General features: G+C 44.9%; 1 protein-coding gene across 2 annotated transcripts in view; it reads left to right on the forward strand.

The window, feature by feature from the left end:
• The window catches only part of LOC127005352 (metabotropic glutamate receptor-like), a gene marked incomplete in the record, with an annotated part of 158,291 nt that overhangs the window by 89,160 nt on the left and 44,321 nt on the right, over nt 1-24,810 (forward strand). For both annotated transcript variants that reach the window (XM_050874130.1, XM_050874129.1), the window contains 3 exon segments: nt 4,243-4,387; nt 6,332-6,517; nt 16,702-16,858. In XM_050874130.1, the coding sequence (XP_050730087.1) occupies nt 4,243-4,387; nt 6,332-6,517; nt 16,702-16,858 (488 nt within the window).

Here is a 24,810-nt window from a genome sequence, read left to right on the forward strand (position 1 = left end):
CTTCAGCTGCAGATGTTTAGATCAAAGAGACTGGAATCGAAGGTGTGTAGCGAAGAGTTCTTTTAACAGGTGTAGGAAGGTGTGTTCATAGGTGGTAACAAGATAACAGGTGTGTGGAAGGGGGAATCAATCTTCAGTTGCATGTGTGTCAATCAAACGAGACAAATCGAAGGTGTGTAGCGAAGGGTTCTTTTAACAGGTGTAGGAAGGATGTCAGGTGTGTTCTCAGGGGGTAACAAGGTAACAGGTGTGTGGAAGGGAAGGCTTGGAGGAGAGCCAATTTGTAATCAGTCACGTGACGTCACAATCTCTCCAGGTGAAGGGAGGAAAGGAGGAAAGCGTGGAGGAAAGAAAAGAAATTCTCTCTCCCTTGAAATTGATGGAGAAGATTATGTCTGATTTGTCTGGAGGAGGAGGAGGAGGACTTGAAGGGCGAGTGTGGAATGACAGGACAGAAGATGAGGAAGGTAGGGGAGAAGGAGGAGGAGGAGGAGGAGAAGGATAAGGAAGAGAAGAAGAAGAAGGAAGAAGAAGAGGAGGAGGAGGAGGAGGAGGAGGAGGAGGAGGAGGAGGAAGGAAGGAAGAAGGAGAAAAGTAAAAGGCCGAAGAGACATAACGAGTTCAAGGAAATTGGATGCACAGAGAGAGAGAGAGAGAGAATTGAAAGACAGATAGATAAGGAGACAGATGGAGAAGGAAATGGTGATAGGGATGACCTTTCTCGCTCTCTCTCTCTCTCTCTCTCTCTCTCTCTCTCTCTCTCTCTCTCTCTCTCTCTCTCTCTCTCTCCATTAGTCTCAATTTACACAAACATCCATCAGTCACTCCAGATATTGCTCGTCTCTACCTCCTTCTGTGCCTCTCCTTTCCTCCCATATCTCTCTCTCTCTCTCTCTCTCTCTCTCTCTCTCTCTCTCTCTCTCTCTCTCTCTCTCTCTCTCTCTCTCTCTCTCTCTCTCTCTCTCTCTCTCTCTCTCTCTCTCTCTCTCTCTCTCTCTCCTTATCTCCCATATCTTTTTATCTCCCATATCTCCCTTCATCTCCCATATCGCTAATCTATCTGTCTATCTATTTCTGTCTATATTTCTGTCCATCTATTTATTCATTCAACTGCGGGATCTCTTCATCTTTTAAATCGAACTTCATCTCCCATTATCTCTTCATTATAATCTCCGTTATCATCTCTCATATCATCACTCATCTGTCTTCATCTTCCATATCTCTCCTCATTTACAGCATCTCTTCATTTTTTTTATCTCCAATATCTCTTCTTCATCTCCCATATCTCTCCTCATTAGCAGCATCTCTTAATCTTTCCATTTCCTATCTCTCTTCATCTGCCATATCTTTCTTAATATGCAGCATCTCTTCATCGGCCGTATCTCTCCTTAATCTTCATATAGTAGTAGTAGTAGTAGTAGTAGTAGTAGTAGTAGTAGTAGTAGTAGTAGTAGTAATAGTAGTAGTAGTAGTAGTAGTAGTAGTTGCAGTAGTAGCAGAATTTGTAGTAATAAGTTCTGTCTCTCAACTTGTCTTGTAATAATGTGTGTTAATACATGCGATTCATAATTGACATGTCAACAGAGAGAGAGAGAGAGAGAGAATAATTATGATAGGAAGAAAACAGAGAGAGAGGGAGAGAGAAATGGAGGAATGAAGGTAATAAGAGAAGGATTACTGGAGGCCAGTTGATTACACAGAGAGAGAGAGAGAGAGAGAGAGAGATAGCAGGTATTCATTACGTTTTTTTCATAACACAAAAAAAAAAAAAAAAAGCTGAAAAGTGTACGTGAGACGAGTGTGTGTGTGTGTGTGTGTGTGTGTGTGTGTGTGTGTGTGTGCTTCAAAGAATGTCAACAAGATGCTAGATCAACATGATATACAAGTACAGTTCCCCCCTCTCTCTCTCTCTCTCTCTCTCTCTCTCTCTCTCTCTCTCTCTCTCTCTCTCTCTCTCTCTCTCTCTCTCTCTCTCTCTCTCTCTCTCTCTCTCTCTCTCTCTCTCTCTCTCTCTCTCTCTCTCTCTCTCTCTCTCTCTCTCTCTCTCTCTCTCTCTCTCTCTCTCTCTCTCTCTCTCTCTCTCTCTCTCTCTCTCTCTATCTATCTCTCTCTCTCTCTCTCTCTCTCTCTCTCTCTCTCTCTCTCTCTCTCTCTCTCTCTCTCTCTCTCTCTCTCTCTCTCTCTCTCTCTCTCTCACCTCTGCCTCTTGAGTGTCTCTCCAATTTGCACATTCCTCCGGGGAATTCCCACCCTTCCTCCTTATCTCTCCTCCTCTTCCCGCTCCTCCTCCTCCTCCTCCTCCTCCTCTTATCTCTCCTCTCCTCTCGTCTTCTCTGCATTCCTCACTTCCAGGCTCTCGAGGTGGGGAAAGGTTAAACAGAAAGGAAAGAATAAAAAAGAAAAAGAAAGAAAAGTAATGAAAAGAAATGTAGAGAAAGGCTGAAAAAAGAGAAGTCTGAGAAATATATAGTTACAAAGTTGATAATAATGCTGTGTGGTGACTTAAATGAAATGAAAAGAAAAAAGAAAAGAAAAATATGAGTTACAGTAAAAAAAGAGTGAAAAAAAGAAGTTTGAGAAATATATAACAGGGCAGTGTGGTGACTTAGCTAAGACCAGGTGTATCAGCTTCCAGGTATATATTTATTAAGCTCTTCTCATAATTCCATCTTTAAGAATCACCAGTATTGCGAGAAGCGTTAAACAGCAAAAGAATCCCTGTTTAAAATCATTCTCACCGTTATTTCCCGGCGATATTTCCGAGGGCGAGGTTTTACGACTGAATATTTGCCTTCCCTGGACTTTTAAATGATATTACTGCCGGGAGAAGCCGATTATAAATGTGTAAGACCTTTCCGTTATATGTAAGCGGATTGACTTCATCTTGTAAACGTATCGAGTCATGCCGCACGCTCTCCGGCCTCTCACACGCCCACCCGCTCCTGCGTGCCCTCTCCTGCCCCAGCTAACACCCATCTCCCCTCAGCCAGCGAGTTCTTTGGCCTTTCACCCTATCCTCTGACGCGCCCTCCCTCACCTCTGATATGTGGGTACCCAGGTCACTCCCTCTGTCTCTCCCTTGCCTACCCTTACATTCTCACATCACATCGAGTCTCGCATTACACGCTTTTTTCTTCCCCTCCTTCCTCTCTCCGCTCACACATCATATCCAGTCTTACACCGCTCGCAAATCTATTATCTTTTTCTTCTCCCTCGTCTCTCCTCTCCCTTCCACATCACACCTCACACTCAGTCTTAAATCGCTCGCAAATCAATTATCTTTTTCCTCTCCCTCGTCTCTCCTCTCCCTTCCACATCACACATCACACCCAGTCTTAAATCGCTCGCAAATCAATTATCTTTTTCTTCTCCCTCGTCTCTCCTCTCCCTTCCACATCACACATCACACCCAGTCTTAAATCGCTCGCAAATCAATTATCTTTTTCTTCTCCCTCGTCTCTCCTCTCCCTTCCACATCACACGTCACACTCAGTTTTCATCGCTCGCAAATCAATTATCTTTTTCTTCTCCCTCGTCTCTCCTCTCCCTTCCACATCACACGTCACACTCAGTTTTCATCGCTCTCAAATCCATACCTTTTTCACACCCCTCTCCTCCTCTCCCCTCCCTCCCATCACAAAATCCACACACAACATTCACTCACCTCACGCAAATTCCCACCGTCCACTCCTCGCCCTTGGCCCTCAGTCAGTCTTGCCGCCTGTGTCCCCGGCCGGTCAGTTTCTGTTCACTCATTGACTTATTCATTTGTTAACTCGCTCCTGTGTCGCAGCGGAGAGGGCGAGGAGGGTCAGCCGTGTATATTTTTACCCGGTGCTGCGAGGGGCGGCGGCGGTCACTTTTATTGTCAGGGTGTCGTAAAGAAGGAAGCGTGGAACGGACGTCGGTTTACTGTGTGTGTATGATTTTTCTCACCACGACCTGATCACGAGTTGGGCTCACAATCGCCAGTATATACCCTCCCGACAAGTATATTATTATTATTATTATTATTATTATTATTATTATTATTATTATTATTATTATTATTATTATTATTATTACGCAGGCCACTCTCCAGCACCTCTGCATTATCCCACCTCCTTCCTCCTCCTCCTCTCAAATTGTCCCTACATTATTAACATTACCATTGTTATTGCTGCCATTAGTCTTAGCGTTAGTCTTAGTATTATCCCATTCCCGCGCCCACCTAACCCCTGTTCCTCTCTCGCCTCCCCCCAGGGAGGTGCTGAAAGCCGCGCGGCGCCTCAACCTGACGTCCTACTTCCACTGGGTTGCCTCGGACGGCTGGGGCAAGCAGAGCCACCTGGTGGAGGGCCTGCAGAGCGTGGCCGAGGGCGCCATCACCGTGGAGCTGACCAGCGAGGTGAGACAAGGGGGTGAGGGGGTGACAGGGTGATACTGAAGAGCACTCGGTGAAGTTAAGGTGATGTGGAGCTTGGCAGGGTGATGTAGTCGGTGTCAGGGTGATGTATTGGATGCCAGGGGGATGTATTGTGTTACAGGGTGATCTAGTGACTGGCAGGGTACTGTGAAGTGTGATAGGGTTATGGGTACAGTGTATTATAGAGGATTCTGTATAATGAACTTACTGGGAAAAGCAAGAGACGTAACTATGAAAAGGTTGAGACGAGACCAAAGGGTGGGAGGGAGGGGGAGAGAGAGAGGTAAGGTAAGGTAAGGTATGTCAGGGGAGGAACAGCTTTACGGAGACAAGAGGGAGAAACAATTATGGGAATGAATGAGAAAACACAATTGGAAAAGGGAGGAGACGAATGGATTGGAGGGAGGGAATAAGGGAGAAGGAAGGAACAAATTTAAGGAGAGAAGAAGGAAAGAAATGAACGAGTGCAAATTTAGGAGGAAAGAATGCAAGGAGGGAGGGAGGGAAGTAGGGGGGAGGAAAATTAAGAGGTGGAGAGAAAGATTTAGGGAGAAGAGAGGGTGGAACTGAGAGGTGAGGGAGGGAGAGAGAGAGGAGGAGAGGGAGAGAGAAAGGAGATAAAAGAGAATGAGAAAGGCTAAGAAAGAGTAATAGGAGAGAAGGAGGGAAGAAGAGGAGAAGATGAGAGAGAGAGAGAGAGAGAGAGAGAGAGAGAGAGAGAGAGAGAGAGAGAGAAGGGAAGGGAAGAAGAGAATATGGAAGGAGAGGATTGAGAGATTAAGGAGAAGGAGGAAGAAGAGGAGGAGGAAGAGGTGAGGAAGATGTTGCATTAACAAGGAGGTGAGAAATAAAGCCGAGGATCAGGGAAGAGAGAGAGAGAGAGAGAGAGAGAGAGAAGGACAGACAGATGGAAGGAAAGGAGACAAAGGAGAAAGGGAAGAGGGATTGAATAAATGAAGGGAGGAAGGAAGAAAGGAAGGAAGGAAGAAGGGAGGGGAAGGAAGGAAGGGAAAAAAAGGAGAAAGGGAAGGAGGAGAGGAAGAAGAGGAAACAGAAAACCTTGGAATAAATGCGAAAGACACAAATGGAGAGGAAGAGCAAGAGGATTAAGAAGAAGAAGAGGAGGAGGAGGAGAAGGAGGAGGAGGAGGAGGAAGAGGAGGAGGTAAATGAAGAAAGAAAGGAGAGAAGGATTGAGAGTTTGAACAAGACGCACCGTTTATGTAAGAGAGAGAGAGAGAGAGAGAGAGAGAGAGAGAGAGAGAGAGAGAGAGAGAGAGAGAGAGAGAGAGAGAAAACTGACCAACTAAACCTTTCTCCTCCTGAAAACTCCTAACTAAACATCCCTTCCTCCTCCTCCTCCTCCTCCTCCTCCTCCTCCGCCTCCTCCTCCTCCTCCTTCTCCTGCTCCTCTTCCTCTTCCTCCTTGAATTTAAACGTTCTAGTGGAGTGATTTGAACGTTCCAGGTGAGAGATGAACGTTCCTCTCCACTCATGCTCAGTAAATGGCTTAATTTGTTCCGCGGGTCATGAAGTGGCTGACGAATATATTAAAAGCAGGAAGACTCGTTATAAGCTCCAGTCCTCCTCCTCCTCCTCCTTTTCTTTTTCTTTCTCCTCCTTTTCTTCCTCTTCTTTATCCTCTTCCTCATCCTTCTTCCCTTCTTGCTTTTACTAATCTTATTCCCCTTTTCTTTTAATACTTTTCATTTTTCTTCCTGTACCTACCTCCTTCCTCTTCTTTCTCCTCCTCCTCTTATCTTGCAAGTCTTCTTTCCTCTATCTTCCTCTTATTCACCCTTCCTCTTCCTCCTCCTCCTTTTTCTTTCTTAGCCTCTCTCTCTCTCTTTTACCTCCCATCCTTACTCCTTACTCATCTCCCTCACCTCTTCCCCACCCTTACACTCACACCCTCTCCCTCCCCCAGGTGGTGAAGGGGTTCGACGCGTACATGAGCCGCCTCACGCCCGCCACCAACACGAGGAATCCGTGGTTCAAGGAGTACTGGGAAAAGTTCTTCGGCTGCCACCTCCATGTACCACCCGGCAGCGACCTCTCCTGCGGCCCCGACCTCAGGATCACCAAGGAGGCGGGATACCAGCAGGACCCCAAGGTAGGAATCCTCTTCCCTTCTCTAGGACTTGGCGACGGCGTGGGGTCAAATTCTTCAACATCTCGCCGCCCAAGCACACGCATTTGACAAGACTTTCGTCGGAGTTGTGGGCCTTTCCAGGGGTAGTTATATGACCCTGGTGGTAGTTTGAGCCTTTTTCTGTAGCCTGAATGTGAGAAATGCTCATTAGAACCCGGTTAATCTCCTCGTCGGCCTTTGGAAATAGCTGATGGGAGTGGCGGGAGGGTCTGAGAATACCAACACTTTGTCAGACGCTTTCGCCCCTCAAGCCAACTATTTCCAAAGGCCAAAAAGGAGATCAGTCGGATTCTCGTGAGTTTTTAGGCTCACGGTACAGAGGGAGGGTCAGAGTGCCACCAGGGTCATAAAACTACTCGTGGAAATGCCCAGAACTCCTTCGAAACCCTTGTCAAATGAAGAATGTGACCCGTAGAGAGGAACCATGTGGTCATCACTCTGCGCCTGGACGACCGTGTACTCTTTGACGGTGAGAAAGAGAGCGTACAAAAAGTTACTGAGGGAGGCCTCTGAGCGGTGGGTGTGTGATCCTGCTGGCCCGTGGAGCCTGCAGGATTGGATGAGGGATGGGGCGAGGAGGGGGATGTAAGGGGAGGGGGATTTGGAGGGATTTCAGAGGAAGGGAGGGAAGAGGGAAGGGCGCAGGAAATGGAAGGGATTTGAGGAGTGGGAGGGGAGGGGGAAGAGGAAGAGGAAGAGGAAAGATAGTGGAAGACGAGACACTAAAAGGACATCACACAAACACACAAACAAACAAACAAAACACACACACACACACACACACACACACTCACAAACTGTTACCAAAATTCAATAATGACTTCGGATACAGTTTTAAAAGGTGGGAAGCGGAAAAAGGAGGAGGAAGAAGAAGAGGAGGAGGAGGAGGAGGAGGAGGAGGAAGGAAAGGGAGGAGGAAAGTTAAGTGGAAGAAAAGGAAAAGTTAAAAGAGGAGATACGCTTCAACGAGGAGAGAAAATCGAGGGGAAGGAAAAAAAAAAGCTAAGCGATATTTTTAGAGAACAACAAATTTTCAAAAGCTCGAGAGAAAGAAAAGAAAAATCCGGGAAAAAATAATCGGGAAAAAGTTTTGCTTCGGGGAAAGTTTGATAAGCAGCAGCGGCAACAAACAAACAAACGAACAACTTGAGGAAAACTTCTCGGAAAAATGGAAATCAGGAAGGAAAGAAAAAAAAAATCGCGATACTTTCATTTTCGTAAATTGTTTTCTTATGCAAATTTTTGTCGACAGTTTTATATATAGATTTATTTTTATCTTTATTTTTGAATGCTGGGAGGTCACACTTTTCCTTTCCTTCCGTTACGGTCCTTCTCTTTACTTTCTTTATTTTATTGTTTGTATTTTCCTCGCCGGTCATTTCTTTCTTCCATCATAACATTCTGTCTCCAGTCGTGAAAAGACGCGCGTATTTTTTTTATATTTCTCGTTGTTTTCATGCATAAATTTTTCCTTGTCAGTTTTTTTTATATTCTTCCCATCAGTTGCGTCACCACCCTCGGGAAAAAAATAATTCATGTCCCTTATTCCTGTTTCCTCTTTTTTCCTTCAAATTTATGTATTTTTCCGTTGCTCTCCATCCCACAAGCTGTATTTTTTCTCTTCCTGGTTTTTTTTTTTGGCTGTCATTTCGGAGAGGAGGAGGAGGAGGGGGAGGAGGAGGAGGAGGAGGAGGATGTCATATGGAAGGAAGGAAGTTATGTATGGTTATGATAATGTGTGTGTGTGTGTGTGTGTGTGTGTGTGTGTGTGTGTGTGTGTGTGTGTGTGAGAGAGAGAGAGAGAGAGAGAGAGAGAGAGAGAGACTCGTCCCTCCCTTTTATTCCCCCGTTGTTGTTTTGTTTTTTGTTTATCAGAAAATCGTTCTTTCAAATATTTTCTTTTTTATTGTTCTTTTTTCGTCTTTTTTCTCACAATTCACATTCAACATTTTTTTCGTTCCGCATCGACAGCCAACGTGTTTTGATCGAGAGAGAGAGAGAGAGAGAGAGAGATTACAAAATACGTATATACAGACGAACAGACAAAGAACCGGAGATATTCTAGACTTGGAAATGATTCTCTCTCTCTCTCTCTCTCTCTCTCTCTCTCTCTCTCTCTCTCTCTCTCTCTCTCTCTCTCTCTCTCTCTCTCTCTCTCTCTCGAAGAAGAAGAAGAAGAAGAAGAAGAAGATTGGTTTAGTCGTTTCTCTTATTTCACTCTCTCACTTTCTCTCTTTTTTTTTTCTCTCTCTCTCACAATTAAAGAACTCGTACACTGCTTGTTGTGCCTCGTTTTAATGCTTTATTTTTCTCCTCCTCCTCCTCCTCCTCCTCCTCCTCCTCCTCCTCGTCTTTCTCCTCCTTCTTTACGTCTCACATCTCCTCTTTCTCCTTCTCCTGCTCCTTCCCTTGGCCGCCTGTCCCTCCCCATCTTTGCTTCGCTCTGCTTGCCTCGCCCGCTCCTCGCTTTCCTTGTACGAGGCAAAGAATCGTGGCAAAGAATGGTATTGGAGGACATGGCGCTGTGATGAGTCCCTGTGTTTTATATCCTGTTCTGTTGTGTGTCTTGCTGTCTTGTTATTGGTTCCCCTGGTGATAATCCGGCGTCATTCTCACCCTCCGTCTTGGCAGATGGCCTTGGTTTTGCTTCTTATATCGGCTGTGCGTTATGGTTGCTTTGCTTTCACTCGGATCATAAGCAATATAAAAGTGTGTGTCTGTATTGGCTTGTTTCGGGGTAAGGTTTAAAATTCTCTCCCCGCTTTTTCACTAGCTTATGATTGTGTTCTCGCGGTGATCAGATGGCTTTTTCGTTTCGGTGTGCGTTATGGTTGCTTTGCTTTTCATTCGGATCATAAGCAATATAAGAGTTTATCTCTGTATTGGCTTATTTCGGGGTAAGGTTTAAAATTCTCTCCCCGCTTTTTCACTAGCTTATGATTAAGTTCTCGTGGTGATCAGATGGCCTTGTTTTTGCTTTCTGTATTTGGTTTTCACTCGTATCATAATCTATATAAAAGTGTGTGTCTCTATTGGCTTATTTCAGGGTAAAGTTTAAAATTCTCTCCCCGCTCATTCACTAGCTTATGATTGTGTTCTCGTGGTGCTGAGATGGCCTTGGTTTTGCTTTCTGTATTTGGTTTTCACTCGGATCATAAGCAATATAAAAGTGTGTGTCTGTATTGGCTTGTTTCGGGGTAAGGTTTAAAATTCTCTCCCCGCTCATTCACTAGGTTATGATTGTGTTCTCGTGGTGCTGAGATGGCCTTGGTTTTGCTTTCTGTATTTGGTTTTCACTCGGATCATAAGCGATATAAAAGTGTGTGTCTGTATCGGCTTGTTTTGGGGTAAGGTTTAAAACTCTCGCTTTGCTGTTGCTTTTGTTTAGTTGTTTTATCATTTCGTTTCGTTAATCAGATGTTGTTAGGCCTCTGAAGTATTCGAAGCACATTATTACCTTTATTATTATCATTGCTATTATCATTTTTATTTCTGCTTAGTTGTTTTTCCATTTTATTTCGTCCCGGCCCTCTGAAACACTGGAAACATATCATTATTATTACTTTCATTACTTCTATCACTGTCGTTTATTTTTTTCACCATTTCATTTCGTGACTGAGATGTTCCCGGCCCTCTGCAACACGCTGAATAATGCGAGACTCGTCCAATATATCGGGCCACTCTCTTATGGACGAGTTGCTTGTTTATTTACGGCTGGCGTCGGGAAGTGGCGACGAGTGAACGTTTGAAGTATTGATAGCGACGCCTCTCTCAACCCTTGTCCAGCACCTCTGCCCTCCGTGGCCCCTCGACCGATGCTTTTTCCCTTCCTTCCTTTCTCAATACCGACAGGATAAAAGGGAGAAGAATGGTATACGTGCTAGCAAGATGAATTTACGAATAAATAAGTTTGTTAAGATTGTTTAGTAGATACTCCGTCCCTGTCCCCTTGCCCGCTGTTTTTCCGTCCCTTGAATCAACAGCGACGGGAGAAAGGAGAGGAGAATGGTATACGTGTTAGCAAAATGAATATACGAATAAATAAGTTGGTTGAGATTGTTTAGCAGATACGTCCTACTTATTGCCCTCTCCTTGTCCCCTCTCCTCTTTTTCTCCTTTCCTTCCCCTTCCGGCCAGCGACAGGATGAAGGGGAGAATATACGAATTGATAAGCATATAGCGATTGTTTTGTATAGATGCGACCCGCTAACTCTTGCCCCGTCCCTGTCCCCTTTCCTGTTTTTCCTTCCTTCCTTCCCCCTTCTTCTTTCTCTCTCAATCAGCAGCGACGGGATGGAGGCGAGAAGAATAGTATAGTGTTAACAAATATACGAATTGATAGTTTGTTTTTAGTATTTATTAATGTTACCAGGAGGGAGAATGAATAAAGTCCTGCAGCTTCCTATTACAAATGATTTAGTGTTTTTTCTTCTCCTTAGTTGGTGAAGTTTAGTAAATATTTAAATAAATGCGATACCAGAGGAGGAAATTTGTTTTTAGTGTTTATTAATGTAACCAGAGGGAGCATGAACAGCGGGCAAGGCGAAATAATATACGTGGAAGTAAATATATTTGTTGTTTGACAGATGTCGCTCTTGCTGAAATAACAGTGTAATGAGAGAGAGAGAGAGAGAGAGAGAGAGAAACAGACAAGTATTCAGACAGATAGATAGATAGATAGGTGGTGGATTAAATAGATAGATAGATAGATAGATAGAGATAGATAGATAGATAGTGATAGATAGAGAGAGAGAGAGAGAGATGAGTCATTTGGGTGTAATATTGGTGGCGGCGCGGCATTGTGTTGGCGCGGGCAAGACTTAATGATAAATAGAGGGAACAGGACCCAGGTGGTGATGGCGGTGGTGGTGGTGATTGCTGTGGCCGTGGGGATGATAGTGGTGATTGTGGTGGTGGTGGGGGTGGGGGTAGTGGTGGTGGTGGTGTGAATGCAGAATTAATGAAGTTTTTTTTGGTGTGTGTGTTTACATGTGTGTGTGTGTGTGTGTGTGTGTGTGTGTGTGTGTGTGAGAGAGAGAGAGAGAGAGAACAGCATAGTACCCGTGTTAATGTCGGTTTGATTTCCGTATTAATTTACCGTATTTGAATAATAATAATAATAATAATAACAATAATAATAATAATAATAATAATAATAATAATAATAATAATGATAATAATAATAATAATAATAGCAACAAATTATATAAACTCACACGTATACGACACTCCCAGCAAACATTTATCTACTATTATTATCATCTATTATTATTATTATTATTATTATTATTATGTGTGTGTGTGTGTGTGTGTGTGTGTGTGTGTGTGTGTGTGTGTATCATTATTATCTATTATTTCCGGTGCGACACAAATTCAGGGAAACACATCTTGATAACGTGAGAGTCAGGTGTTGTTTGCTTTAATAAGATCTCCTCCTCCTCCTCCTCCTCTTTCTCCTCCTCCTCCTCCTCTTCTTTCTCCTCCTTCTCTTCCTCTTCCTATTTCTTCTTCTCTTCCTGCTTCTCTCTTTCTTTATTTCCTTCTCCTCCTCATCCTCCTCTTTCTCTTTTCTTCTTGTTCTTCTTCTTTTCCATGCCGTTTTCTTCTTTCCCTTCCTCTTCCTCCTCTTCCATTTTTTCTGTTTATGCTTATCTTTTTAACTTCATTATCATCTTTTTCTTCATTTTCTTCCTCCTCCTCCTCCTCCTCCTCCTCCTCCTCCTCTTCTGAAAATGAGGTCACTAGAGGCTTTATTTGAGAAGAGAGATGCAGGTGACCAAATGACCTCCTCCTCTTATTCCTCCTCCTCCTTCTCCTTCTATTTTTTTATTTTTTATTTACTAAGCATGATTACATAAGGTGGTACATGACAACTAAAAGTTACCGGTAAGGTTCCGAATAACTATCTGTAGTTGTGTTACAGGATAATGGACAGTACAGTGATAAAGTTAGTGGTGTACATTAGACAATAGCCAGGTGTTCACTTCTTTTTTAAAAGTGTGGAGTGTAGTGGATGTGTGAATGTCAGTGTGTCTTGTCAGGCAGTTCCAGAGTCTAGTATATCGGGGCACGAATGAGCGGAGGAAAGTCTCCGTTCTGGCGAAGGGTGAGCTGGTGTTCCCTCGACAGAGCGACCCTGGTGGCGTGGTGGTGTGGTGTTGCCCACTTTTGCCGGAGAGTTGCGAGGTGCGGAGCAGCCTGCATGTGTACCTTGTAGATGGTACACAGGCCAGCCACGTTTCGCCTCAGCTGAAGAGGATGTAGTGGAGTGGGTTGCTGCTGGTTTGGGGCGGCTCTTCTCTCTCTCTCTCTCTCGGGTGAATGATAAACGAAGAGAGAGAGAGAGAGAGAGAGAGAGAGAGAGAGAGAGAATAAATGGAGATAATATATAGACATAACGAATGGAGAGAAATTCCAAGATAGATGAAAATTGTGAGAGCTCTTTTAGGGGTATTAATAATTCTCTCTCTCTCTCTCTCTCTCTCTCTCTCTCTCTCTCTCTCTCTCTCTCTCTCTCCTTGTTTTCTTTTTCTTCTTCTTCTTCTTCTTCTTCTTCTTCGTCTACTTCTCTCTTTATCTTGTTAATTCTCTTTTTCTTTTTCGTGTTTATTATATTATTATTATTATTATTATTATTATTATTATTATTATTATTGCTATTATTATTATCATCATTATTGTTATTCTCTCTCTCCTCACTCTATACTTTCCACACCTCTCACTCATTTTTGTTTCCTTCATCTCTCTCTCTCTCTCTCTCTCTCTCTCTCTCTCTCTCTCTCTCTCTCTCTCTCTCTCTCTCTCTCTCTCTCTCTCTCTCTTTCCACCCTCTTTTATTAATTCATCACTCCCTCGCCTCACCACTCTCCTCCTCCTCCTCCTCTTTCCTCCATCCTGTCAGTCTTCCTTTTTATTTATTTTTTATTTACACTATTACACAATATAGGAGCGCTACATAATAAATTAAGTTCAGATATCACTATAGGCCAAAGGCAGCTTCATTACACCCGCCTATATTAAGGCCTGCCTTGTGTCTTTTCACCCACGTCGACCTGCCATTACCCACTGGTGCGCACACTCCTTGAAGCCTTGCAGAGTCACGCCCTCAAGGATCTGCTGCGAGGCAAGGAGAGTGTTCCACAAGCCGACGTAGGTGTACAGGAACTGCCGCTGGTAGTGCCATGTCCTGCTGCGGGGCTGGAGCAGTTGTTCGGGGGCAGACGCTACTGCCCTAGTGGCGACAAGGTTCCGGACCCCTGGGAAGGAGGGCGATAACAGCCAATACACAGAACACTGTTTGAGTGTTTGTCACTTATTTTCAACACTAATATTTCCTTTTCCCTGGACATGGGTTGGGGTGGCTCTACTTACTTTTTTCTTCCTTTTCTAGTCTCTCTCTCTCTCTCTCTCTCTCTCTCTCTCTCTCTCTCTCTCTCTCTCTCTCTCTCTCTCTTATTTCTTCTAATTGTTTATTTTCTCAACTTTTCTTATTCGCTTTTACTACAGTTTTTTTCTTTTCCTGCTTCTTAGTTTTCTTCTTTCTCACTTTCTCACTCTCTTTCACTTTCTCCTTTAATTCTTTTTCTTATTCTTTTTTATCTTCTTTCTCGTCTTTACATCTTTATTCACTTCCTTGTTCTTCCCTCTCTTTCTCTCTCTCTCTCTCTCTCTCTCTCTCTCTCTCTCTCTCTCTCTCTCTCTCTCTCTCTCTCTCTCTCTCTCTCTCTCTCTCTCTCTCTCTCTCTCTCTCTCTCTCGTTCTTCAGTTTCCATCATTTTCTCTTCTTCTCGTATATTTCTTTTTCTCTTTTTCTCTCTCTCTCTCCTCTTCTCCGTCTCTCCTCACCTTTCCTCCTCTTCCTCCTCCTCTTACGGGCCTCCATCTCGTTAACCAGCCCTTTACTCTCTCCTAACGTTCCTCTTCCTCTTCTTCCTCCTCTTCCTCTTCTTTCCCTCTTATCTATTTCTCTCCTCCTCCTCTTCTTCTTCTCCTCCTCCTTCTTCTCTCCTCCCATCTTGTTAACCTAAATCTTTATACTCATGGTGCATTTTGGTTTTCATTTCTCTTCCTCTTCCTCTTCCTCTTCGTTCCCTCTTATCTCTCTATTTCTCTTCTCCTCTATCTCTTCTTCTCCTTCTTCTCTCCTCCTCGCATCTTGCTATCCTAGATCTTTATACTCAAGCTTCATTTTCTTCTTCTTATCTCCTCCTCTTCCTCTTCCTCTTCGTTCCCTCTTATCTCTCTAATTCTCTTCTCCTCTATCTCTTCTTCTCCTTCTTCTCTCCTCCTCGCATCTTGCTATCCTAAATCTTTATACTCAAGCTTCATTTTCTTCTTCTTATCTCTTCCTCTTCCTCTTCCTCTTCGTTCCCTCTTATCTCTCTAATTCTCTTCTCCTCTTTCTCTTCTTCTCCTTCTTCTCTCCTCCTCGCATCTTGTTAACCTAAATCTTTATTCTCAAGCTTCATTTTCTTCTTTTTATCTCTTCCTCTTCCTCTTCCTCTTCCTCTTCGTTCCCTCTTATCTCTCTTCTCCTTTTCTCTTCTTGTCCTCTTCTTTTCTCCTCTTTTCTCCTTCCTCTTTATATTGTTTCAACTTTCCTCTTTGTCTTCTTTATATATGTCTTCCTCTTCTCTGTTCCTCTTCTTCTCTTTATCCTCTTCCTCCTCTTAATCGTCTTTTCTATTCTTCTTCTATTATGTTCTCCTTTCTATTCTCTTCTTCTCAAACTTCTTTTCTCTCTAGTAATAATAATAATAATAATAATAATAATAATAATAATAATAATAATAGCTCGTCTGATAACAATGGGAAGCCAGTGGTAGTTTTTTTTTTCCTCCCCTTCCTTCCTCAATCCTCCCTTTCCTTCCCCTCCTTTTCCTCCTTCCCTTCCCTCTCTCCCTTTTCTTTTCCTCCCCTCCCCTTCCCTCCTCCTCCCTTTCCTCCCTCTTTCCTCCCCTTTCTTTTCCCTCCTTCCCTCTCTTTCCCTTCGCTCTCTCCTTCCCCTTCTCTTTTCCTCCCCACCCCTTCCCTCCTTTCCCTCTCTTCCCTTCCTTCTCCCCCATTTCCTTTCCTTCCCTCGTCTCTTCCCCTTCCCCTTCTTCCTCTCCCTCCTCCTCTCCTTCTCTTCCTAATCTCAATCCCTTCCTCAGAACGTTCCCTTCCCTTCCTTTATCCCATCCCTTCTCCTTCCCTTCCCTTCCTATTCCCTTCTCTTTCCCTTTTCTCCCCTTTCCCCTTTTCCTCCCCTTCCTTCCCTTTCCCAGTGCCTTCCCTTCCCTTCCTTTTACTCCCTTTCCTTCCCTTCCACTTTTTTTCATTTTTCCTCCCCTTCACTTCCCCTTCCTTCCTTTCCTTCTCCCTCTCCTCCCTCTCATTCCCTTCCCTAGTGCCTTCCCTCTTAACCCTTTCCTCCCTCCTCTTCTCCTCTCCTCCCCTTCTCTTTTCCTCCCCTTCCCCGTCTCCTCCCCTCCCTCCTCTCCCCATAATCCCCTACACACACACACACACACACACACACACACACACTGGTTCCCACACAGTTTAAGCAGTGGTATTATTCTCTCGTGTATAATGCAGACTCCGGACTCGCTAATCTCTTGAAAAATTATTATATGTATGCTTAACTTATATTATGAATTACGTATATGCTCATTTTTTTAGGGGGAGGGGGGCGCAACTCACCTCCACCAGTTTTGACTCTCCCATTCACCTCCTCCTCCTCTCAACTCCACTCAACTCCACTTTCAACATCACTCCTACCTCCAGCACCATCACCACCACACTTAGCTCTCCCATTCATCACCTTCAGTCAACACCACTACCACCACCCAATACTATCACCATTGCACACCTCCACCACCACCACCACCACCACTCAACTCCACTAACCGCCCCTCCCACCACCAATTTTATCTCCACTTCACATCTCGATCACCACCTACTCAACACCCTCACCACCTTCCACCTCACACCTCTATGCTTATCTCATTCTTTCTCTCAACCTCTCACTCTCTCTCACTCACTCACCCACTCAACTTTACTCACTCCTTCAAACTCACTCACTCAGACTCACTCACTCACACACTCTCTCTCCATCACTCACTCCCTCACTCACACACTCCCTCTCCTCTTCCCAAATACAGGTTCAGTTCGTGGTGGACGCCGTGTACTCGTTCGCCCACGCGTTGGCGGACCTGCAGAAAAGCCAGTGTCCGGGCAAGACCTCCGTGTGTGATGCCATGAACAACTACGACGGCGGGGACTTCTACAGAGAGTACCTGCTCAACGTGTCCTTCAAAGGTAGGCCACGGCATGCAAGGAAGGGTATGCAGGTGTGTGTGTGTGTGTGTGTGTGTGTGTGTAATGAACCTTCAGAGTGAGAGAGGGACGGAGCTTTGAAGGAGGAAACTAAGGGAAGGGAGACGTATAGAAATTACCTGTTGAAATTACCTGTTGAACGTGTCTATCAAAGGTAGGTCAGAATGTGTGCAGGTGTGTGTGTGTGTGTGTGTGTGTGTGTGTGTGTGGAGGGAGACCTGGAAGCGAGGGAGGAGAGAGTGGAGACAGAGGGAGAGAGGGAAAGAAAGGGAGAGAAAGAAATGGAGAGAAAGAGAGGAGAAAGAGAGGAGAAAGAGGGAAGAGAGAGGAAAGAGGAAAAGAGGAAAGGAAATAGAGGAAAGAGGGAAAGAGAGGGAAATGAAGGGAAAGGAAATAGAGGAAGAGGAAATAGGAAGAGAGTAGAAAAGAAATGAGAGAAAAAAGAGGAAATAGAGAGGAAAAGAGAGGGAAATAGAGAGGAAAAGAGGGAAATAGAGGAAAAGAGAGGGAAATAGAGAGGAAAAGGGGAAGGGAGAGAGAGAGATTTACATAGAAAATCAGACCACACAGACCCCATGGTCCAGACTTGGTGGTCTGTCCTTAAACCTAAGTGATTTTACATTAATCAGAAGACTCCAAAACGTTGCATTTCTACTCTAGTTGATATTAAGTTGAAGGAAGTGACGGTCAAGCTTATTTTTGAAGGAGTCAATCGTGTTACACTGGACCACTGATGGTGGAAGCTTATTCCATTCTCGCACTACAACGTTGGTGAAGAAAAATTTGGTGCAATCTGAATTTACTTGTCTACATCTGAGTTTTACGCCATTGTTCCTCGTGCGCAGACTGTCATCGATCATAAACAATGTTGATCTGTCTACATTCGTGAAACCATTAAGTATTTTAAAACATTCGATCAATTTTCCTCGGAGGCGACGTTTCTCAAGAGAGAACATGTTAAGGATAGAAAGCCTTTCTTCGTAGGATTTGTTGCGCAAGGAAGGATCATTTCGTTGCCCGACGCTGAACACCTTCTAATTTAGCAATATCCTTTGCATGGTGGGGGACCAAACTGTACCGCATATTCCAAGTGGGGTCTGACTAAACTGTTGTAGAGCGGGAGTATTACATCTTTATTCTTGAATACAAAGTTTCTTTTAATGAAGCCCAACATTCTGTTCGCTTTATTTGCTGCATCGATGCATTGCTGTGAAAATTTGAGGTTTGACGCGATTTTGACCCCCAAGTCTTTGACGCATTGAACGCTTTTGAGTTTAACGCCGCGCATTTCGTATTCGAACTTCTTATTCCTCGTTCCAACTTGAAGGACCTGGCACTTGTCTACGTTAAAGGGCATCTCCCATCTATCCGACCAAGCTGAAATTTTGTGCAAATCCTCTTGGAGGCTTTGCCTGTCTTCGTCAGTGAGAACCGAGTTACCAATCTTTGTGTCGTCTGCAAATTTACTAATGCGGTTTAGGTCAACATCCACGTCGTTGATGTAAATAATGAAGAGCACTGGGCCAAGAACCGAGCCTGAGGGACGCCACTAGTGACAGGCGCCCACTCTGAGTTAAATCCGTCAATCACTACTCTTTGTTGTCTGTTGCTCAACCAATTCGCGATCCATTGGTTTACTTGACCGTCAATACCTATTTGCTTTAATTTGTAAAGTAATTTATGATGCGGGACTTTATCAAACGCTTTCTGGAAATCAAGATAGACTACGTCCAGTGATTTGGTTACGTCATAAACAGTGAAGAGGTCGTTATAAAAGGTTAATAGGTTTGATAGGCAGGATCTTTTGTTTCGGAAGCCATGTTGTGAGTCCCCAATCAATGAGTGGCTTTCAAGGTAACTCACAATTTTGTCTCTAATTATGCCCTCAAGTAGCTTACCTACAACCGAAGTTAGACTAATGGGCCTGTAATTACCTGGTACTTTTGTCTCCTTTCTTGAAAATCGGTGTCACGTTAGCCTTTTTCCAATCTGAAGGGACGATGCCTTGTCGCAAGGACATATTGAATACGGTTGTGAGGAGGAGTATTTCGCTCTTCGTTTCTTTCAGCAGAGTTGGATATACTTTGTCAGGTCCAGGACTTTTATTTGTTTTAAGTGAATGGAGAGCTTTAAGGACTTCATCAGTTGTTATTTCAAAATTAGGCAATGCATGCTCGAGATTTACAATAGTACTGGTGTTGGTGGGAGCGAGAGGAAGACTGTTAGTATTAAACACCGAGGAAAAGTAATTGTTTAAGAGGTTTGCAATGTGTTGGCTGTCAGTCACTAGTGCACCGTCGCTGTTTGTTAAAGGTCCAATACCACTTTTGATCGCCTTTCTGTTGTTTATGTAACTGAAGAAAGATTTCGGGTTATTTTTACAGTTGGCTGCAATATTTTCTTCATATCTACGCTTTGCCTGACCTACTAGTCTTTTTACTCGTCGCCTGGCATCATTATAGAGTCAAATGTTCTCGGGCGTGCTTTGTTCTTTCTTTAACCTGTAAAACAATTTTCTCTCATTGACTGATTGTTTAATTTCGCTATTAAACCAGAGAGAGAGAGAGAGAGAGAGAGAGAATGTGTGTGTGTGTGTGTGTGTGTGTGTGTGTGTGTGTGTGTGTGTTTCAGGAAATCCGTGTAGTTAATTATTTCTTTCCTATCTTTTTAGGTTTCCAGTTTATTTAATTTTTCTCAGAAGTTAACCTCCTTTTTCTCCTCCTCCGTTTCCTCCTCCTCCTCCTCCTCCTCTTCTTCCTTCTCCTGTTTAACTCAGTCTTAACTTCAACAGATTGCTTAAGCCTGTCTTTTCCTCTTCCTCCTCCTCCTCCTCCTCCTCCTCCTCCTCCTCCTCCTCCTCCTCCTCCCCCTCCTCTTCTTCCTCTTCTTCCTTCTCCTGTTTAATTCAGTCTTAACTTCAACAGATTGCTTAAGCCTGTCTTTTCCTCCTCCTCCTACTCCTCCTCCTCCTCCTCCTCTTCTTCCTTCTCCTGTTTAATTCAGTCTTAACTTCAACAGATTGCTTAAGCCTGTCTTTTCCTCCTCCTCCTTTTCCTCCTCCTCCTCCTCCTCTTCACTCCTCCTTCACTTTTTGTCCTTGCTTTTTCCTCCTTTTAACAATTCTCATTTTCTCTCCACGGAAGAGACAGCAGAGAGGGAGGGAAATAAAAAGAAAATGGCGACTGCTTTGATGGAGAAGAACAGGGAAATTAGGGATAAGGGTTCAATGCATTCTCGCTCTTCTTGTATCGTGTCATTAGGGTGTGAATGAGTGACCAAGGGAGGGAGGTGTCAGGCCGGCCTCGCGCTCGGCTGCTTGAGTCGGGGTTCGCTGTCTGCCCATGCTACGACCCATAATCTATCACCCACCCTGTCCCTTTCCTCAGCCTCCTCCCATATAGAACACCCGCAGGAAGACTCGGAGCCCACAACAACGCCCAGTGAACAGCGACATGGGGAGGGAAAACAATATGTCCGTGTTTAAAACGTAATCGTGAGTAAACAGATGCTTACGCCCAGAGGATGGCTCGGAGATAATCGCTCTTGCTGCATTGTATCATTACGTCGTGAATGAGTGACTGAGGGAGGGAGGCCTGGTGGGTGGCTGCTTGAGTTGCATCGTTGAGGTTCACTGTCTGCCCATGCTACCACCCATGTATCACCCTCTGTCCCTCCTCCTCGTCATCATCCACCACAGAACACTTTCTTACACGCTCAGGAGGCTCGGAGCTACACAGATATCAACGAAACAAGGAGAGGAAATATACTCTCTGTGGGTGTCTGGAACGTGTCGTGGGTGACGTAAGCGGCGGGGCAGTGTGAGTGTGTGTGTGTGTGTGTGTGTGTGTCAACTGAGGGAAGAAAGGCGAAACACGATACATATTGGCTCTTAATGTCTGGTGCCATAAGGCCGGAAATAAGTGACTGAGGGCCAGTACCCTCGCCGGGAGGGAGAGAGGGCGGGCGTTCCGCTAGGCCCTCGCTGGGACCATAACACTTCGCAAGATTTTCCCGGAGAGGCCGCGCCGGGTAGCACACAGAACACTCAGACACGCAAGACTCTATCCACATACACTATAATACACCTTATAACACGATTAATATAAAGAACAGCGGTTATTAGGCCCTATAATTATGAAGCGGTGTAGAGGGGCGAACGAAACGAAAATACGAGGGTGAACACACAGATATGAACGGGTCTGACCAGCGCCGCGGAGCATCCACCAGTTTGCGGCGCTGTTGACGATCCGAGAGCTTTGGGCCAGCTTTTGACCGGTCACAAGAAGAGGATGAGGAATTTCTTCTAATCTAATGTTAAGGATTTGGCTGCATCGTGTTTGGCCGGGAGAGCGACAAGGCCGAGACCAAGAAACGGGCCGGAGTCTAGTAAATTTCTCCTCCCTGTGTGCCATGCTTGCCACCGCGGGACCGTACTTCCAAACGCCTCGCCGCTGACACACACATTTGACAGGACTTTCATAGGCGTTTTGGGCATTTCCAGAGGTACTTTTATGACCCTGGTAGTAGTTTGACCCTTCTTCTGTGCCATGAACGTGGAAAACACTCTTAAAAACCCGATTAATGTCCTTTTCGACCCTTGGAAAGAGTTGACGTGAAAGGACACCGTCTGGGATTATCGCTTCACCGTTTGCACACTCATATTGGACAGGACTTTCATTGGAGTTTCGGGCGTTTCCAGAGGTACTTTTATGACCCTAGTGGTAGATTGACCCTTCGTCTGTACCATGAAGGTGGAAAAACACTCATGATAACCCGATTCATCTCCTTTTCGACCTTCGGAAAGAGGTGACGTGCGAGGTGGAAGCGTCAGAATACCGACCCGCCGGCCCATACGTATCGGGCTCCCATTACAACTGTTTTCCAAGGCCGCGGAGACGATTAAGCGGGTTTTCACGGGTGCTTTTCCAGTTCAAGGTGCAGGAGTATCACTAGGATCACAAAGAAGCCAAAGAAAAGCCCAGCAACTTCTACGAGAGGCTTTTCAAACAGGCGAACCGAGGCGACGGGACTTAAGAGGGCAGTGCGATGTGATGGTCGGTGCTGGGTCGGCCTGCGTGCTGTCGGGTGCGTGTGCGTGCTATTTGGTGCTAGGAAGGAAGCTACACGCCACTCATTGCTTGGCCTTACGGTGCGGCAAAACTGCACGCTGTTTGCTGGGAGGGTAGAGGGTAGCGGGATGCCTAGCGGGTCAGAGGCAAGAACAAACACATGTTATCTAATACGAGTGGCCATACCGGACGCGGGTAGCGGGTTCCCTCCAAGCTTACCCACTCGTATTAGATAACATGTGTTTGTTTTTGCCGCTGACCCGCTAGGCAACCCTCTACCCTCCCAGCAAACCGCGTGCAGTGTGGCCGCACCCTTAGTGAAGAAATACTTACGTAGTTGTTCAGCGCTGCGGGACACGTTTAAAAGGAGTGTCGTTGCGTATGTGAATGGCATGTTTCCTCCTCCTCCTCCTCCGCCCCTTCCGCCTCCTCCTCTTTTCTGTACAAACATTGCGTCCAACCTTTCTGGATACAGTTTTTTTTTGTTTTCTGCTCAGATATCATGTTTTTTTTTCTCGTTTCCAGCCAAACACACACACACACACACACACACACACACACACACACACACACACACACACACACACACACACACACAAACGAAAGCTGAAAACCTCTCGTTGCATAAATTTTACAAACACACACACACACACCAGTAAAACCCTTCTTCATGCATATGTATTTCAACAATTCGCTTATGCATGTCAGTCAGTCAGTCAGTCTGTCTTTCCCTGTACGACTGTCTGTCTGTGCCTTCACCTGGACCTTTAGACTCAGGTAACCACGCATTTCTGTCCTCTAAATCTGTGCTTACTTCTCCATCTTTATTCATTGCTAATCTCCCTTCGTTCTGCTTTCTTCAATTTTACCTACTACTTTTCCTTCTTTCGTTCTTATCCTACAATTACTAATTCATGTCCCTTCCATAAACCGCGCTAAATATAGAGTCCTGTTAGTGCCCACACAACTCGTTCAATACACGCTAATACTAATACTGAATTTTTTATGTTGTTACTTATCCTTCTTTTTTACTAATTCAGATTCCCTTTGTAAGACGCCCTAATTTTTTAGACCAACTACTACTACTACTACTACTACCACTACTGCTACTACTACTACTACTACTACTACTACTACTAATAATAATAATAATAATAATTCTATCTCTACAATCTTCCTCCTCCTCCTCCTCCTCCTCCTTCCCTCCTCTTCCCCCTCTTATCATTCCTCCCTGCTTACCTATATTCGTTCTTTACTATCTCCGTTCTTATCTTCCTTTGGCTATTTTGGGATCCTCTGTTAAACGCGCTTATTTTAGAGACCTGTTAAGCCCCCAGACAACACGCCGCCCCGTCCCGTCCCATCCCGTTCCGCCCCGTTCCTTCCCGTTCCGCCCCGTTCCTTCCCGCCTAGTTCCGTTCCAGGAAGCATCGGTGACGCCAAACGGAGTCGCTGGAGTGCAATGATGAATTAACTTTAGCGACCCAAGCCAACCAAGCGAGAACGTGTGTGTGTGTGTGTGTGTGTGTGTGTGTGTGTGTGTTCGCTATTATCTCCATGTTTTACTTTCCTCTTTTTTTCTCTTCTTTTTCTCTCCTGCTTTGAATTTTCTTTTTTCTCTTCTTTTTTTTAGGAGGAGGAGGAGGAGCAGGAGGGGGAGGAGGAGAAGGAGGAGGAAATGTTGCGTTGTTTCTGGCTTTCAGTGTCTGTGTGTTTTTAGAGAGAGAGAGAGAGAGAGACCGAAACACACACACACACACACACACACACACACACACACACACACACACACAAAAAAGATAACAGACTGACTTCAAGCAGAGAGAGAGAGAGAGAGAGAGAGAGAGAGAGAGAGAGAATAATTTTTCACCGATCTGACTTACGAAGATGTAGAGGAAGACTTGAAGGCAATAGAAAGACATTGAAGAGGAAGAGGAAGAGGAGGAGGAAGAGGGCGTTGATGGATCATGATGGAGGGAAGGAAAGAGGAGGAAAGGGATGGAGGAAAAGGAAGATGATGGGAGAGAAATGATTTTTTTTTCTCTCTATCTATCATCTGTCTGTGCCCTTATTAACCTGAGAGAGAGAGAGAGAGAGAGAGAGAGAGAGAGAGAGAGAGAGAGAGAGAGAGTTTGCACCTAGGCATTTACCTGGTTAGATTACGATCACATAATCATCTTGCCTTTCATTGGAGGTTCATCTCAATCTACGCAGCATCCCTCCTCCTCCTCCTCCTCCTCCTCCTCCTCTCTTCCTCCCCTTCTATTAATGTGCATGCTTTCCTCCTCCTCCTCCTCTCCATTCGTCCCTTCCTGCTTCCTTCTCTCCATTTCTCCCTTTCTCCTTCCCTCACTTTCTTCATCTTAACATCCTTCCCTCCCTCTCTTCCTCACTTCTTCCCTTTCCTCTCTTCCTTCTTCTCTCCATTTCTCCATCTCCCTCTCCTCCCTCTCTTCATCCTTTCCTCCCTCCTTCCATTTATTTATCTCTCCCTTTTTCCTCTTTCTCTCCCCTTCAATTTTACCTCCCTTCCCCATCTACCCCCCTATTCTCCTTCTTATCTTTCCTCCCTTCGTTCTTCTCTTCCTCCAGTTTTACCTCCCTCCCTGCTTTCTTTCCTCCCTCCCTCTCTCCCTCCCTCCTTGCAATTCACTATCACGTCATTTAACATCCAAACAAATTTAATCATACCTGGCTGCACCTTTCAGAGCCCCCCTCCTCCCTTCCTAACTCCCTCTCTCCCTCCCTGACTCCCTCTCTCCCTTCCTACCTCCCTCCCTCCTTGACTCCTCCTTTCTCTTAATTTTCCTTCTTTTTCTCCCTCCCTCTCTCCCTGATTCCATCTCCTTCCTTCTTTATTTTTTT

Source organism: Eriocheir sinensis, chromosome 30 (genome assembly GCF_024679095.1).
Source record: "Eriocheir sinensis breed Jianghai 21 chromosome 30, ASM2467909v1, whole genome shotgun sequence".
Classification (NCBI taxonomy): Eukaryota; Metazoa; Arthropoda; class Malacostraca; order Decapoda; family Varunidae; genus Eriocheir; species Eriocheir sinensis.